This window comes from Lissotriton vulgaris, chromosome 1_1, assembly GCF_964263255.1.
Source record: "Lissotriton vulgaris chromosome 1_1, aLisVul1.2, whole genome shotgun sequence".
Lineage (NCBI taxonomy): Eukaryota > Metazoa > Chordata > Amphibia > Caudata > Salamandridae > Lissotriton > Lissotriton vulgaris.
The window spans coordinates 811,560,032-811,577,029 of NC_141685.1; the positions used below are offsets into that span (position 1 = coordinate 811,560,032).

The 16,998-nt window shown below is 44.2% G+C and overlaps 1 protein-coding gene across 2 annotated transcripts in view; it reads right to left on the reverse strand.

Moving 5' to 3' along the window:
• Nucleotides 1–511: 511 nt before the first annotated feature.
• PLPP6 (phospholipid phosphatase 6) overlaps nucleotides 512–16,998 on the reverse strand; it is a 126,389-nt gene continuing 109,902 nt past the window's right edge. For both annotated transcript variants that reach the window (XM_086956946.1, XM_086956937.1), the window contains exon 3: nucleotides 512–5,802. In XM_086956946.1, the coding sequence (XP_086813072.1) occupies nucleotides 5,432–5,802 (371 nt within the window). In that variant the 3' untranslated portion in view covers nucleotides 512–5,431. The remainder of the gene's footprint in view (nucleotides 5,803–16,998) is intronic.

Genomic DNA, 16,998 nt, shown 5'->3' on the forward strand with positions numbered 1-16,998 from the left:
AATTAGCGATAGATGCTGTAGTGTCCATCACTACAATTGCAGCACCCGGCCTTGTTTTACCTGTTCATGCCCTTAAAATGCACTGTGTTCCATACAATGGCAAGATAACTATATCATGTAGCTTCATCTTTTGAATAAAGGTTTTTGCATCTTTCTCCAAAAAGTTCATGTGCCCATGTTTAATCTAGGTGGTGTCATATCTCTGGTTAGCTTCAGTTATATGTAACTGCATTTCTATGTGAGCTACTATTAGTGTCAAAGCTTCTTTGTTAAAACAAATACACTTTTTTTAAATTTTGAAGAGACTTTTAGCATATTTACATTTAAAAAAGCACATAATTGGGTGTGTGGCCATAACCAATGCCAGTGAAGTAACAGTAGATGTTGTGACACGCAGGATAATAAGCTGCATGGCTAAATACTTATAAAGTCCCAAAGGCGAGAACAATTGCCTATGCCAATGCTTCCATAGCATTACTTTCACAATGTTGATTTAGAGTCCAGAGTCAGATGATGGTCATTGTTCATTTACTAATAAGTTGCATATTTACACCCACATCCACTGGGAATTAACAATGCATGTCTAATAGAGATGACATTGTGATACAAACCGTAATATAGATTTTCGCTTCTATCATCGCAATATAGATTTTCCCTTTTATCTCTGAAAAGTTGCCTTGAAACAGCGTTGATACATTAGAATTTCTTAGTTACAATCAATTGTCCAACAGACCAAATAAGCATGTTTTTGCTCTTCGTACAATATGGAAATGTGGCTTTTATTTTGAGTTCATCATAGCCTGGAATGGCTTGCCTTATGAAGAGTTTCGGAATGGAGTTCATCGCCTTCACAGGCTGGATTGGTCCTATTGCAAAGCGCTGCCATGGTCTTTGTAGAAAACTGCATCTGACCCATCGGAACACAGAACACAGTGGTGCTGGCATCTTCAGTATTGGCAAATTACTTATTGACAGACACAAATACAAAGGAACGAGGTGACACGGACATTCACATGAAGGAAAGAGAAGGGTTTTCACAGTAGTTCAAAGGTGCATACCTCAAACCGCAATCGGCTAAAGGTGTTTAGAGCATTGTAGAGAGATCACCTGCTCTTGAGTAAACGTATAACAGCGGATTGTGATAAGGGTAGAATTCAGCAGTATGAGGGTAGCAGGGGAGGGGGGGGGTTATAGACCTCCTGAGGTTTAGATCTTAGAACCTTTAATTATGACGTTGGATATAGGAAAAAACATATAATAATATTAACACAGGTGCCTTCATCAAAGTTCACTTGGAAGCAGGGAATCTGGATACTCAATATCATACCCAGTTTTTGGAGTGTAAAATGTGTGTCCGATACCAATGAGGTGAATCTACATGGGTCTGACGACACGTGTCGAAACTGCTCATTGACACAATATCCAAAGACAAAAAGAGCAATATCGCAGTTCTATGTACACTTATTTTCTGATAACAAGCAGTCTGCCATCATGGAGTTATCTCTCCCCCCCCCCACCCCAAATTCAGAAGCATAAATTGCTTCCCAAAAGTCCGATTGGGTTAGAGGTCAAAGATAACAGAAAGCACACAAATGATTGATGGAAATGATTGCATCAATTTAAACCAATCGGTAAGTTACTTTAAAGCATTTGATCTTTTTTAGATGGTGTGTGCCATTGCAGGGATAAATCGTATGTAAATTAGTCATGACTTCACCCCAAAAGGGAAAATCCAGACCAAACTAAAAGACAGAGTCAACTGTGACTAGCAATACAAGCAACCCCAGATAAGTTTTGGCCTTTTTGGGCCTCATCAGTGGGATCAACTTGAGTTTGTATGGCACAGAAAAATCGGGATCCACAGCTGGTGGGAGGATAACTCTAGTAGAACCAATTACACCCACTGGGAGGTCCTCAAGACACACTCCATTCCTTTGTTTTTACTCACCTCTGCCATTACTGACACCAAACAACCATGTGTAAATCTGTAAGGGGATCAAAGTTCTGCCAGTGCAACAGGGAAGTATTCTAAGCCTACGAATCTGAGGTCGATCATTTTCTGGAAAACAATATTCGTGGTAGTAAATATTTTGTGACATATAGTTTTATCCTTAGTAGCGAATCATCTGTTCAGGAGCTGGGTAACTCAAGATTAAATATTGGTAGCAATGGCTCATGCTGTACACTTTTAAGTGATGCAGGCGCAAATGTCCTAATTTTCACATAATATTAAAGTTAAAACAAGATAAGCCATACTTTGCATTTGATCAAAGATCAGTTTTTCCCCAATGCAATAAACTGCTCGCCCTTATTGCAATATGCTCTAATAGAGCTGTGTTAAAAAAAATACTGCCATTTGTCAGCAGATAATTGGCAAACCAATTACAACCCAAAATCCTACAAGATATCTAAACATTTTGATTTCACACTTAAGGAAGAACTTCTATTTGCCGTACTAACCTGCACACTAAAACACATGAATGTGTGTGATTTTCACAGCTACGAGGTGTTCAAAAGACAAAAATAGGTTGAAAAAATATTACTAAAACTTTCTCTTCTGTCACAATGGCACATTACTACATCAAAATCAAACACAGAGCACTTCCTGGCTTTCAAAGATAGGGCCTCTCAGTCCTCCTTCTGCACACATCATATTAGACATTAGCATTAAAAATATTCGTAAAAACAGGGTTGCTTTTCCCCTATGAAATGGTTTCCCAGTTCAGCTTCTTTAGAATATGGACTTCCATTTAATGTACAGTAGCCCTTCTGTGCCAAACTCAGGTCCAAGAGCTGTTGCTTCTGTAAAGACACTGGCCCACAGACCGGGATTTGATCCTCCTTTCTGTGACTGACAGGTCTCTCAGTAAAATAACATGAAGAGAAAGAAGTCAGTTATTTTGCCTAATGGATGCGAGGACTTGCATTGACCCTGAGCAACATTTAAAGTACCTCTCATAGCAGCAGCAAAGATTCCCCTTGAAGTGATGAAGACAAGGGTTTTTTGGGACATTTAACTTGTTGTGGGCTCTCCCCTTGCCACCTCTCTCATCATGAGGTTACAGTAAGAATGCACTTCACACATGGGAACCTCCTAGTTGCAGCCCATCTTAAACATAATTGTGGGTACCCTTTTATCTTCAATTAAATTATGTTACCGTGGGGCCTTATTTAAAGTACTTCTGAGCAAGGACCTTGTATTTCATTGCACAGACGTAACCACGTTTGCTCTGTCTGGGTTTAAAATGTAATGACTACGGAGCACCACAGCATGTGGGTATCAACGTGCAGTGGGATTTCACTCCCAAATCAGTCCCTCCTTACCCTAAATAAACATCAATTCCATTTAGAAAGGAGATGGATAAGACCACCATAATACACGCTATGAAAAATATCAACAAAATCACAAGCAAAAGCCCCCCGAAAGAGTGAAAATTTCTGCAATGGTTCAACCCCATTTGAGAGACTGTTGCTGGCTTCAGGTTGTGGCTTTATAGTGGGATTTTACTTAAACCCATTCATGTGTTCTCCTGTAAAAGAATACATACTTGCATCTTCTGCCTGGAACAGGGTGAACGTGGGACTGGAACACAACCCTATATACATTCTCTTTATTCTTCCTTCATTCTTGGAGCCCAGGGAGAGATCATTCAACAAAGATCTGCAGGGCTATGGTTGGTGTGTGAATGATTCGGTTGTGCTACACAAAATTTTGGAAAACTGGTAATTTTCAAAGCTTGTCAAATCTTAGTAGGGGAGAGGTAGGCGATTGTTGGCCAGTGTAGCTAATAAATCGGCTGCCGCAAGTGAGCAGGTTCTCACTAGTGGATTTACCAGCTCACCAGTTACGCATTGTATATTTAAAGTATCCAACACCAGGCATATTTGTTTAAATCCACTGAACCAGATCCAGTGAAAGCCATTGGCAGACGGAATTTCCACGATGATTACAGATTGCTTCATGAATGATTACGTTTTTTTTTCTAATTTGAAATTGTTTTGATACATTAAATACACAGGAATTACTCCCACGCCCATTAACTGGGACAGAAATTCCTGCTTGATATCTCCCTTGTTGGAGAGCATATGATTTAATACCTATCTCCCTTCCAAAGGTGTTCGCCTACAAGCTGCATGAGAATCAGATACAAACTAAAATCATTTGCTGCATCTGCATTTGTGACTTATTCAGGACACAATACTACAGCTCAGGCAGGGGGCAGTGGAAGGTGGCTTTAACCTAGATCATTGGGTCACCTAGTAATATCAACCACATAAATTAACGGCAAATGTTTCTTCCTTTCTCACACTGCACTTAATCTCTTTCCTTGTGTATAGTGCCTCCGGATGTAGATTCTAAGCGGCATTTAAAAAAGCACTATGTCTAATTTTGAGTTGTGTTTTCAAATAAAAAACACCTCTTTCTTTAAAACAGCCCTGAAGCCTACACCTACCTCCCCTGTTTCAGTTCATTTAGGCATCCTGGTATGATCTTGGCCCACTTGAGCCTTTTCCATAACATTTTCAAAGCATGAACTGTTCGTAAAGCACATTTTAGAAAAGTGCCATGGCAAGATTTTTTTTAAATATATGCTTTTAACTACTAGTGCTAAGAGCGTTCAGAGTCGCGTCTGAAACAGCGGAATTCTTCTTTCCACATCACTTAAGGCTTTGGAAGGAATCCCAGCCTCGGCCACAGCCGGTTACAGTTTTGCACAGAAAAATCTTGAGGAGGCCTGATTCTACTAATTCTATTAGGAAATACAGGGCAGTGAGTGAGAGTGACTAAAGCATTGGTACAGGTTTGGTTTTAAATAAAGTATTATTATTTGTAAACAGTCCCAAAAAAAATTTAACATTAAACAATATTCTTTCTGCTAAATCTTACCCATCATTTAAAAATAAAAAAACTCTATGGAAAGATAAGTAATTCAATTCAACCTAATAGTGGCTGCGGTATGCCGGTGTCTTATTAACGCTGGTGACACAAGAGTACCTAGAAATTTTGTTGTACAATAACTAGACCCTAGCGTGGAAAATTGGTGCAGGGAAGCCAGATTGGAACCAGAACACTGTGCCCAGAAGTCCTGCTCTCCGTCGTCTCTGTACTCCAAAACACAGGCAATAGGTAAACAATGTGTGAAGGCAGAAATCCAGCAGGGCCTGCTTTATGGCAGTAGATACTGAAATTCACAGCCTACATGTTGATACAGTGTCTAACTGCCCTATCTTGCTCTTTACCTATATGTAACCGAGTTCAATACTGGAAACCCATGGGCATGAAAATGGTTGATTCTGCAAAATAGCTGCCACCTGAAAGGAAGAACAAACTTAAAAAAAAAAAAGCCCAACCCCACGTCAAAACAGACATTCACAACAAAAACACAGAGACATAGACAGACATTGTAGAGTCCCCGTTATGGCAATCGAATCAATTGCCCCACAGTCTGAAGAGAGTGGGCGCTGAGCTAGGGGACAGCCAGAAGTACTCCACCAAGCTGTACTGCATGTGCCCCATAAAGTAGCCAAAAGCCACGTCTGTGACATTGTGGCGACCCAGCATGACCCGGGACAGGCTGACTATGGCTGCCCACAGCACAATCAGCACCCGCACAGGGATGGCCAGCACCAGATGGTTCAAGATAAAGCGTGACACCATGGCAGCTCGCGTGGCATGTCCTGATGGGAATGAGTACTTGTCCACAGAGAAAGTTGCGAACATGTCCATTCGGTTGTGGGTGGGCCGGCGGCGCCGGACTAGCCCTTTCACTGCTCCCACCAGGATGAGATCTAGAATCAGTGCTGAGGGTAGAAGAATGAGAGAGGACGAGAAAGAGAGAGACACCATTAATCATGATTATATAAAGGTGACCACTATTTTAATTTTTACACTTAAGAAAGAAAGTGGTGAAGGAATCCCTACCAAGGAGAATACAAAAAAGTATTCTATTTAAATGGATCATGACAGCATTTCTATGAACTGCTTATTCTAGTAACCAACACTCACTCAAGATCAACGTAGCTGTAAGATGAACAAATATTAACCAACAGACAGTTGCTCATCTTATTTCAGGGGGCAACGTGCATTGTCTTGAAAAAATCCATAAAGGCGTATACCTTTTGTGAAGGTTGGGTAGCTAAAAAACACAAGTTTAGACATCTTTTTACTGAACTCACCAAAACATTCATAACACTGTGGTACAATGCATAAACTTTTAAAGTCCAAAATACTCTTAGGTCAGGTGGCATCAGCGGGTTCTGCGGCCTACTGGGAAACTATTTTTTTCGACAGTGAACGAGCCTCATGAAATCTAAATAGAACAAGCATGTGCAATGCAATTGGTCTCGCATTTTTCATGTGTATATTGACATGTTATTGGCTGGCCGTGTATATAGTAGTAAACAATGATTTATTTTTCCATGTATTTGTACGGCAGGTGTTTTCTGTAAATTCAACATCTGTCTGTGTGTGTTTTTTTTACAAAATGGTAATAAGGTATCCAGAAGACTGATTTATTACATATTAAACAGATATTTTAGAACATTATTAAAAGCTGTAAATGCAGTGTAATGATTACATGAAAGCTTTACATAGATTTGATTTCTTAGTGCGATGATACACAAGTGTGATATAGTGGAAGAAGCCACATGTGGACGCACAGAATTAAAAGTTGACTTATGTAGCATTAAAACATTGAAATTATGCTGAGTGCAATTCATACTATGGTGAAGCAAAGAATGGAAGGATACATGGCTTGCCCTTATAAGGAAGACACCGAGAAAGGAGGAAGGAATGAACAGGGGTGAGTGAGGAGGCAGGGAAAGGGCGAAATAAAAGGGCGAGATAAGGGAAAACAAGTGCGAATCCCAAAGATAAAGGCATAGTTAAAATCGCAAGCAACAGCGTAGGAAGAAGGATGGCAGCAATGACAGGAGGAAAAGGGGGCGCGAGCAAGGAGGAAACAGATGGCCAACCAAATAAAACAATTGGTGATGTCCGCCAGGAGAGAACCAAGCACACAAAGGCGGGACAGATGGGCAGTACTGACCAACCACAGTAAAGGAATTTAGAAAGGCAGGCCAACTAACCAACCAGAAGCGCTGGGTATTTTTAATGCCCATATCTTGAAAAAAAATCCACGTCTCGAAGAGACAGCACAAGCAATGCCTAGGCAAGACGTAAAAACAGTTGGACGAACAGACAGACAGTGTCTCTCTCTCTTTCTCTTTCCCCTCCTCCTCCCCTCCCCACATTTGGGGAAATTCCAGGGGCAACATTTTGAATGGAAGCTTATCACACTATTTTCCATTCATACAACAGAGGTTTACTGCACACACATCGCAGTTCGCTGTCCACATTGTTTTCTTTTTTATATAAGGAGGTGAAACAAATTCATGAAAATTAAACTTTTATTTTCTCATATATCCACCTACTGCCCGTGGGTGTAGGTGTTAATCAATGACAGACACATCCACAGTTAACTTGCCCAGTCAAAGTCCTATATAAATAATACATTTGTGAAAAAATGCAACAGAACAGGCATGCATTGCTTGAATACAAATATATCCATATTCACTTAGTAATGACTAAAAACAAGTTGGAGTAGTACAAACCAAAAGCATTGAATATTCAGTTAGTGCAGGGCTCCCAATATCCAAACAATACAGGGGTAAATAATCACTTTCAACAACGCTTAACCTGCTTCTCTCAACCCATGCTGGACTCATACCTGGACCTATCAGCAGCAATGAAGTGTTCATGAGCCAAAATTAATAAGTCTTGAAAATCCTCAGAGAAAGCTGCTCGACTAATAAACCACAATGTCTGCAGGTTTGGCTCCATAATACATCCAAAGAGCCTTCCTCACAAGCTACATAGATTCACATTGTTTAACTGCGGCAGGAAGCAATACCGTGCGGCAATATTATAGACAGTAGTACAGATCATACTTTCCTATATAGTTATGTTATAATGTTAAGGTTATGTTGATTTGTATAGCGCACTGATTGATTTGTATAGAGGGTATCCAGGCGCTTGAATACAATATAGTATATAGTAAAGAAGATTCGGAGCTGGAGGGCACACATTTTGTCGCCAAAGATGCAGGCACAGTAGTCCTCAAAAATTTCCCCAAACCCTCTTTATTATTTCATCTCTGTTTTGAAGAGACGAAATTATAAATAAAGACTGAAATATTTGAGGACTACTGTGTCTGTATCTTTAGGGATGAACTGGAGGCCCTCCAGCTCAGACTCTTCCCTATCTTCTGCAATTGCACCAGCAGTATCCTTAATAGGATGCTGTTTGGGGAAGCAATACTGCAACTATGAAAGACCGACTGTGGTGTACGGTCGTCATTAGCCACAGCTATTGAGGTAAATTATTTAGGGTTTACGTAAATAGCACCTCAATTTGCTTTAAAAATATGGCTTCTTCTCTTGGCTTAAAATCACAGCAATGAAGCTATTTATCAGTTTTCTCTGTAGATTTGTTTAGATTCAGCAGAAATCAATTAGCACTCATGTTCCATGACTATAACTGCAAAGTTTCGTTGTCAACACTGCTCGCCCACCAAACTGTTTATTCTATTTATAACCTCATTCAGGAGGAACATGGATTAGCAGATTGGGCAGGAGTGACCCTTTCATAGCAGACCTGTACTGATTTTTATATGGGTTTATTTATTTGTATTTATTTGCCGAGTTTTGTATAGCGCCATCTGAGCTCGAGGGTATCCGAGCGCTTTACAGAGTTAGCACAATAGCAAATTACATGAGGTGCATGTGGCGTACATAGAAATACAAAATAAGTAGTGATAATATATAAAAAGTAGAATACAGGGAAAATGGCAAATACGATGACAGCAAAACAATGCATTGCCTTTGCAACACGGGCGTAATAAAGAAGGCGTCCAAACCACGAATTACGTTTATAACGCAAGTCGTTACAACGACATGTGTTAGGGTCAAGCGGCGTTGGACTTTAAAGTCCAAACTTTCCTTACTGCTATGGTGACTGGAGTTGGAATAGTAAATTATACTATTCAAAAGTCCAGCATCCCCCTAAGGCAAGTCTTTGTAACAACTTGTGTTGTAAATAGAATGCGTGGTTCTGACGCATTTGTTGTTCCACCTGCCTTGCTAAGGGACGCCTGGAAAATGAATGCGTGGTGGTGTCATACAACCAGAATACAGTACATACTAGGATATGTGGACAACATAGTCCGGAGGTAGATATGGTAGCAAAGCAGCAATTGCATGAGGTGCATAAGGAGTAGGTAACGAGAGATGCAAACATACGGAATGTAATGGAGTGTGCACAGAGAAATTAGTCCGGTATATTTAAGCGTCATCCGGCAACTTTAGGTGAGGATTAAGTAAAGAGATGAGTCATAAATTTGCTGAGCCAGTCTCAAGCCCAAAACACTAGTTGGGTGGCCTGTGATACTGTTCAGCGGAGACATGCCCTATTCATTCTGGCAAGTCTTTTTTTTTATTGAATTACACACAGCATTGAGCCGGACATCATACAGTGATATATGGACATATAAATGCATTACATAGTTCACAGATTGACAAGCAATGTAGGATACCACGTCACACCAGTATCGTACATCCATGATATTTCCTGTGTGGAATCATTTAATGGTCTAATGTCGCTAATGCGTCCCAAACGGCAAGAAAATTACGAAGAATTATCAACGCTAGGGATCCGGCCAAACGTGTCATGATCAAACAATTCTATCAATTTTTAATACGATTATAACATTCTAACAAAAACTCTCACCCACCCTCCCCCTCCCTCCCCGCATGCCCGGCCTTAAACACCCACCAGTAGTATCTGCAGTCGTATGCGATTCTGCTCAGAGGACTGATTCAGGTAGTCCGCATAGTCCTGCCAATCCACACATTATATCCCACAAGGGTCGACACTGGCCCCATTTTTGTGGAGTAAACCACCATACAATAATATGAGTCCACCTCAACAGGACAAGACGTCTATTGCAGCATATTCTTCTATCATTGGGTACCATCCCATCGAAATCAGTATTTTCCTTAGGCCTCTATATTCCTCACATTTCAGCTTAGCCCCTTTCGCCCTACCCCACCTCAGCATTTCCGTTTGCCAGTCCTGCAGGGACGGAGCTCTAGTAGCTTTCCATTTAGCAGTTATGGCTCTCTTGGCCAGCAGCAGGGCAAGATTGGCAAAACGGCAGGCAGAGCCACCCTTCTTGTCACGGGCCCCAGTCCCAGTATGCAGTATTCCAACGTGTCGTTCTGGCGCACCGGGGCTATATTCGTCAGTATTTTACAGATCGTCGTCCAGTAGTGTCCCAGTCTAGGGCAATCCCACAGCATATGCACTAACTCCGCGTCGGGGCATGGCACCACGGACAGGCATTGTCTGCTCCCGGAAACATAGCGCTCAGTCTGTGTGGGGTTAGGTAACCTCTAAGTAGCAACATCAATTAGATACATTTAAACTTAGGATTCCGAGAGACCTTCTTGGGGTATCCCAGTATATTGTCCCATTCCTTATCTGTAAATGCACGGCCTACATCTCCTTCCCACTTATCACGCAGCGGCTGTAAGGAGACCATTTTCTCAGTTCAAATGCCATGGGCTAGCCACCTCGTCAGCCGTGCCCCATTTCCCATTAGGTATTGCATGGTAAGTAATGTATTCGTGTCTGGTTCAATACCCTCAGGGGACCATGTGGTGCATATGTATCTGGAGATATGTGCATGTAGGAGGAACTGCGTGTCAGGGAAGCCATGTATATGCACAAAAGTTTCATATGGCATTAATACACCCTCAGTAAAGTACTCTCCCACCGCGGTGATTCCCCTTTCAGCCCATACTCGCAGCGTGTGGACAGTTGCTAGTCTCGAGTGTGTAGGGATACCCAGTAGTGGGATAGTGGGATAGTGGGGGCATACGGTGTCTTCTGACCAGTGTACCTCACTGCACTCCGCCAGTAAGTGATAGCTAGTTTCAACAAGTGGGGCGTTGACAGCAATAGGGGGGTCTGCGGTAATAAGAGCCTGTGGATGACCCCCTTGTTCTATTACCGTGACGTCATATCCAACTCCTGCAAATTACGTCCTGCCAGCCAATATGCCTGCCATTGTAGCTGCCTAGCATAGCAATATGCACGCAAATCAGGCACTCCCACCCCCTCTCGTGCCATGGTGTGCTGTAGTTTTACTAGGCTAGCACGCCTCCTCCCAGTGCCCCATATTAGGTCTGATACCAGAGAATTCAATATTTTAAAAATCCTCGTGGAGACAAGTATCGGTAAGGTGGTAAAATAGTAAAGGAGCCGCAGTAGCAGCACCATTTTTGTAATGGTCACTCTGCCCGCTACCGAGCGGGGCAATGAGACCCAGAGCTGAATTTGAGATTGGAGAGCGGTGATCGCTCGCATAAGGTTGCCGTCCAGGAGGTCCTCTGTATTACGATAGTTTGTATTCCAAGATTATTAAATGTATCAGGTGCTATATGGAAGGTCCAGGAGCCAAACTTGAGACGCCCGCTCCTTACAGCGATATCAAAGAAATATGCATGCGGCTTGGTAGCATTAATAGCCAGTTCAGATAGACCCTGAAAAGACGCAAAAATAGAGGGCATTGGGTGAGAATCCGCATCAATGTCCTTGATATAAAGGATAGGATCATTTGCGTACGCCGAGAAGGTGTGGGTTGTACTACCACACGTTATTCCCTTACAGGCAGCAAGAGCACGAAGGCTATGTAAAAGCGGCTCCAACGCCAGAATAAATAGTAGTGGTGACAAGGGGCAGCCCTGTCTGGTTCCCCGTGCCACCACGTATTGCCCTGAGATATGCTGACCCATGCGCGCCCGCGCAGTGGTGTTCTTGTATAGTAAGCGCACCCACGCTATATATTCCTCAGGTATACCAAAGCGGGCGAGTGCACCAAACATATAATCCCAGAGTAAGTAGTCGAACGCCTGCCTCAAGTCAAGGGATATACAACCATCCCTAGTTCCCGTGTCTAGTGTGCCCAGCATGACCTGGTGCAGGTGCCTGATGTTGAGTGAAGTGCTCCTACCAGGTACAAACCCACATTGATCAGTGTGTATTAATGTGGGAATAAACTGACCAAGGCGAGTGGCCAGCAACTTACTGAGAATTTTATAATCCGTGTTGAGGAGCGACAAGGGTCTATAGCTTGATATGAGCAGCGCTTCTCTCCCAGGTTTTATTAAAGAGAATACTAATGCTTGCAATGTAGTAGTAGGGAGGCCACCCTCTTCCAGCAATTCTCGGTATATGCATTGCAGATGTGGAGTTAATAATTCGGCATACACCGCATAAAATTCAACCGGCAGTCCATCAGTCCCTGGGGTTTTATTGCGAGGTAAGGCCTTAATCGCCTGCCAGATTTCCGCCCCATTTATTGGTCTCATTAAGTCATCACGTTGCTGTTGTGCGAGTTGCGGGAGGGTTAAACGGTCACAGAAGTGGTCAAATTCAGTGTCAGGAAGTCCAGGCAGCTGACCCTATAGGTGCTCATATTAGTCCCTAAATGCGGAATTGATGTCCAGTTGCGTGGTCACCACAGTATCCTCGTTATTCTCAATATTCGGGTGTGGGTAATGGGGCATTCCGAACCAACCACGGCAGTAGCGGCCCGACCTATCAGCCTGTGTGTGCAATTTCTGTGTGTACAGCCGGTAATCGACAACCCGTAGTTCCTCAAGCAGTTCTGCGTATTGAATATTAGCCTTCCACAATTGTGTCAATTGTTAATTCGTCCCGCTGTCGTACCCCTGCCTTGGTGCTAATAGCCACTCCCCTGATGACCGTTTTAAAGGCATCCCATTCCATCTGGCGAGAGCTAGCAGACCCTGCGTTCTCTGAAAAAGAATGGGCAATCGCCACTGAGAGAGCACTGTTGAAGACCTGGTCCTCCAGCATCGCAGGTTGTCATTTCCAAGATGGTATGGGGGTTGGAACCTTGCCCCACTGCATAGTCAATTCCACTGGATTATGGTCTAACAGGGTTTTACCCATGTGGAGCACCAAAGTTATGGATCCCAACAGGGCACTGGAGAAGAGGAACCAATCTATTCTAGTGTGCAGTTTGTGTGGTGGTGAGTAAAAAGAGTACTCCCTATGCCCAGGGTGTTTTGCTCGCCATGCATCATGGAGTTCTCACCCCTCCGCCCATCTCGCAAGCGTCTCTGCTTGTTTCCTACTTTCAGTGGCATAAAATGGGGGGTGTGAAGTATCTAGGACAATATCCAACACAGCATTGAAGTCGCACCCTATCGCCCAACAATATTCAGTCCAGTCTGTCAAGGCCGTGCCCAGTGTAGTTAAGTATTTATCCTGATCAATGTTGGGTGCGTATACACAGCCCAGAACCACATGAGCCCCATCCAACAAACCACGAAGTAGCACATATCTTCTGTTTGCTTCTAATCTCTGCTCTAGGATTTTAAAAAGGGACATTATTCCGTATCCACACTCCCGCCCCCTAGAGAAAGCGGAATATGTAGTAGCAAACAGTTGTCCCCTCCATTTTCTCTGCAGTTTAACTGCCTCATGCTTGTTAAGGTTAGCTTCTTGCAAATAGGCTATAGCAGCCCTTCTCCTGTTAAGTTGTGCCAGGACCATGGTGCCTTTTACGTACGGAACCCAAGCCCCTCACATTCCACGTGCAGTAGGGACATAATGAGTGTAGTTGCCATGTGTTCTGTGAGAGCCAAAATCCTGCAAATATAGACTGTCTACAGGCCAAGCATGCATCGACAGAAAAAATCCCCAATACTAGATTTCCCCCATGTAACAGCAGAGACCCAAACTTTAAACAAAAGTCCAACATGGATTACAAACAATAAAGGCATCATCGCAATCGCCTGGGGGATAAAGGCCAAGACGGCAATAGTACGTAAGGACAACATATTACCCATTCAGATATATCTTTGTTACATTAGCACACACTTCCCTATAAAGCTTAGTTACTCTCTGGACCCACAAAGCAGCCACATATTGCAAAGTCACTGTATACTTTACCACTCCCAGCCGCCTGGGAGCGCAGCCCTAGAAGTCCCTGGCAACCTGAGGCGTAATTGAGGGGAACAATGTTATGCTATTTTCAGAGTCAGAATGCACTGTTTCGCCATCCGAGGATTACTCCTATGTCGCAGTTAGAGCTGCCGCTGTAAGGAGTGCATCTTGCTGACTAGTCGTGATCTGTTCTGACGTTAGTCCAGTGTCCACAGTGATCTAACGCCATTTCCCGAGCGGGGCAGTCCGGTCGACCGCATCGGGGAGGCACAACGTAGTTGTCCCGATGGCAGTGAAGTCTGGAAAGTCTCCGGTGTGAAAGTTATTTCGAGCCAGTGCGAAGCCTCATCTGGATTGTCGAAAAAATACAATTTTTGTCCGTGGACGACCTTCAACCTAGCAGGGAACAACAGTGCATATTTCAGGTTGCGTTCACGTAGGTTTTTCTTGACTCCCAAAAAAGTAGCTCTAGCTTCCTGGACCACCGGTGTAAAATCCGGATAGAGAGAGATTGTCTTGTTCTCAAAACGCACTGTGGCGTTCTCTTTGGCAGCCCGCAGGATAGTGTTGCGGTCTTTGTAGTGTAGGCGGGCAAGGCGGTGCACCTGGTTGAGGAGGTCTGGGAGGCACCCGGTGCGCCCTCTCCACGCTGTACAAGGATGTCATGCCCTCTGTTGCCACATGGACTCTCAGCCAGTCCTCAACAAACTGTGTAGGGTTGGATACCTCGCTGCATTCCGGCATTCCAAGGATGCGAACGTTGTTGCGGCGGGACCTCCCTTCCACATCATCCACCCTGTACTGTAATCCTTTCAATTGACGTTGAAATTGTTCGAGTTGGGTGGAATGCTGGGTCTGCTGGGGAATAAGATCGTTGAATGCCAGTTTGTTCGATTTGACCTTGTCCGCAAGTTTTTTGTGATGCGCTTGTAGTAGGTTGAGATTAATAGACATCGCTCCCATGCGCGTCTCCAGCGCCATTCGCGAGTCCCATATTTCTTTCAATATCAGAATTAGTTTAGCATTGTGAGGATCCACACCAGTAGGGGGAATTACATCACTGTCTGAAGCATTGGAGGGGTCCCTGCCAAATGTGTGTTGTATTTCATCGTCCATGGCACCATCCGGTTGTTTCTTTTGATTGCGCCCCATCGTGGTGTTCGCCCTTCTGTCGTTGCTCCAGGGTGGGCACTGGGGGGCCGTCTGGGGCGCTACACCACGCAGTTCAGACTCACAGTTCAGCATAAGTCACTGGTGCACTCAAACCACCTCCGTAAGCCCCGGTCCCTTATGCCAAAGGTCTTCAGAGCCCTGCACTCAGTGGCTGCACATTCCTCATAGGCACCGTCTCAGGCGCTACTCGCCATGTCACTCACAGATATTGGAGCAGTCTCGGCAATGATAGGCCCGGCTGCACCCTCAAACCGAGCCAGGGCGTTTTCCTGTAGCCTGGGCAATCATCAGGCGGATATCGGCATCAGTAGCAGAACTCGTGTATCCGGGAGCTGGGGAACAAATGTTCATCAGCAGTTTCTATCTGAGCGCGATGATCAGCACTTCGAAGACATTGATCATTTAGCATGCGTCTAATGCTACAATGGAGGTCAGCCATGGATTTTAGCCCCCAACATGCCCCAGGGAGCAGCTATGTCTAGCTTAAGTCCTGTGACTCCCCTACACAGTCTCTCAGGCCACTCCTCACTGCTGTCCTTCACTCCTGGAGTTGGCAGCACTCGGCGCAATCAGGAGGGGGGGACGCATCAGTGGTGCCCGCTCCCCACTGCCCCCGGTTCTTCTGCAAGTTCGCCCACTCATGCTCAGGCTCCTCTTACCCAGGGCTTCAGTCGCGCTAGTCTCAGGCTCGGTCAGCCAAGTCCGCCATTTTGCGAGCGACGGTCGTTGGTGTGATTCAGCAGTTCACCGCAATGCTCATTTCAATCGCACCACAAAGCGATGCCGATCAGGGGTAACGTCCCCGGTGTCTGCGCCAATTTTTCTCCAGAGCGCTGTTAATACAGCGGCGATCTCGATTTTCGTCCTGGCCGCCGCTCAGTGCATTCAGCTCCGCCCCCGCCATGGCTCTGGCAGTCCAGATTTAGCTCAAAATGAGGTCAATCCATCCAAAATCAGGCGCTCAGGTTACAGCTGCCAAGTCCAGGGAAGGTCCGCCGCTTCAGGATGGGTGTCCCAGCCTCGTGGGTCCAGCGGAACACAGGATATCTAGCTGAGTGTCAGGGCTGGGGATGGAGCTCTTTCAGCTCACGTCCACCATGCTCAGCAGTTGGCTACGCCCTCATTTGTTCTGGCAAGTCAATCTGTTTTTGGGAAGATCTAAAATTGCTTTGCACGTGGCTGGCCCTTTTCAGTCCTTTATTGCCACTGATTTGGGTTGAATGGGATGCATTCATTCAATTAACTGTGCTTTAGACTGAATCGGGTATTTTTTAACCATCCCTTTCTTTCCTTCTGAAGACCCTTTTCTAGTGAAATGTTGGATCAACAAAGCCATGCTCGATCCAAACATCATACACAGCTGTAGAAAAATAGCTGGCCTCCCAGTGACAGTTCATATCCTGTGGAGATCAACACTGGAGTTGGAAATAAATAACACGTTTATTAATCAATCATGAGTGGGACCACATCCACACACCACTCTCAAGTGCTGCCTGAGGTAGTGCACTGGCTTTACAAACCAGTGCCCTTTTTACACAGGTTTTGTTCAGTGTAAGCACGTGAACAGAAATATGAAGAACATGTTTTAGGAATATTTATCAGCAAACAAGGGCAGATGAAAACTACATGGCCAGCAGAGGGGGAGTAGAAATGCGTATGGCAGCAGTAAATGATTGACAGTTAACAGGTGTACTGGCAGCTACAAACTCTCAGCATGTACATTGCTTTTAGCCGAGTCAGGAAATCAACTAAAATAGATAGCACAAGCAGAGAGAAAAGACGAAAGA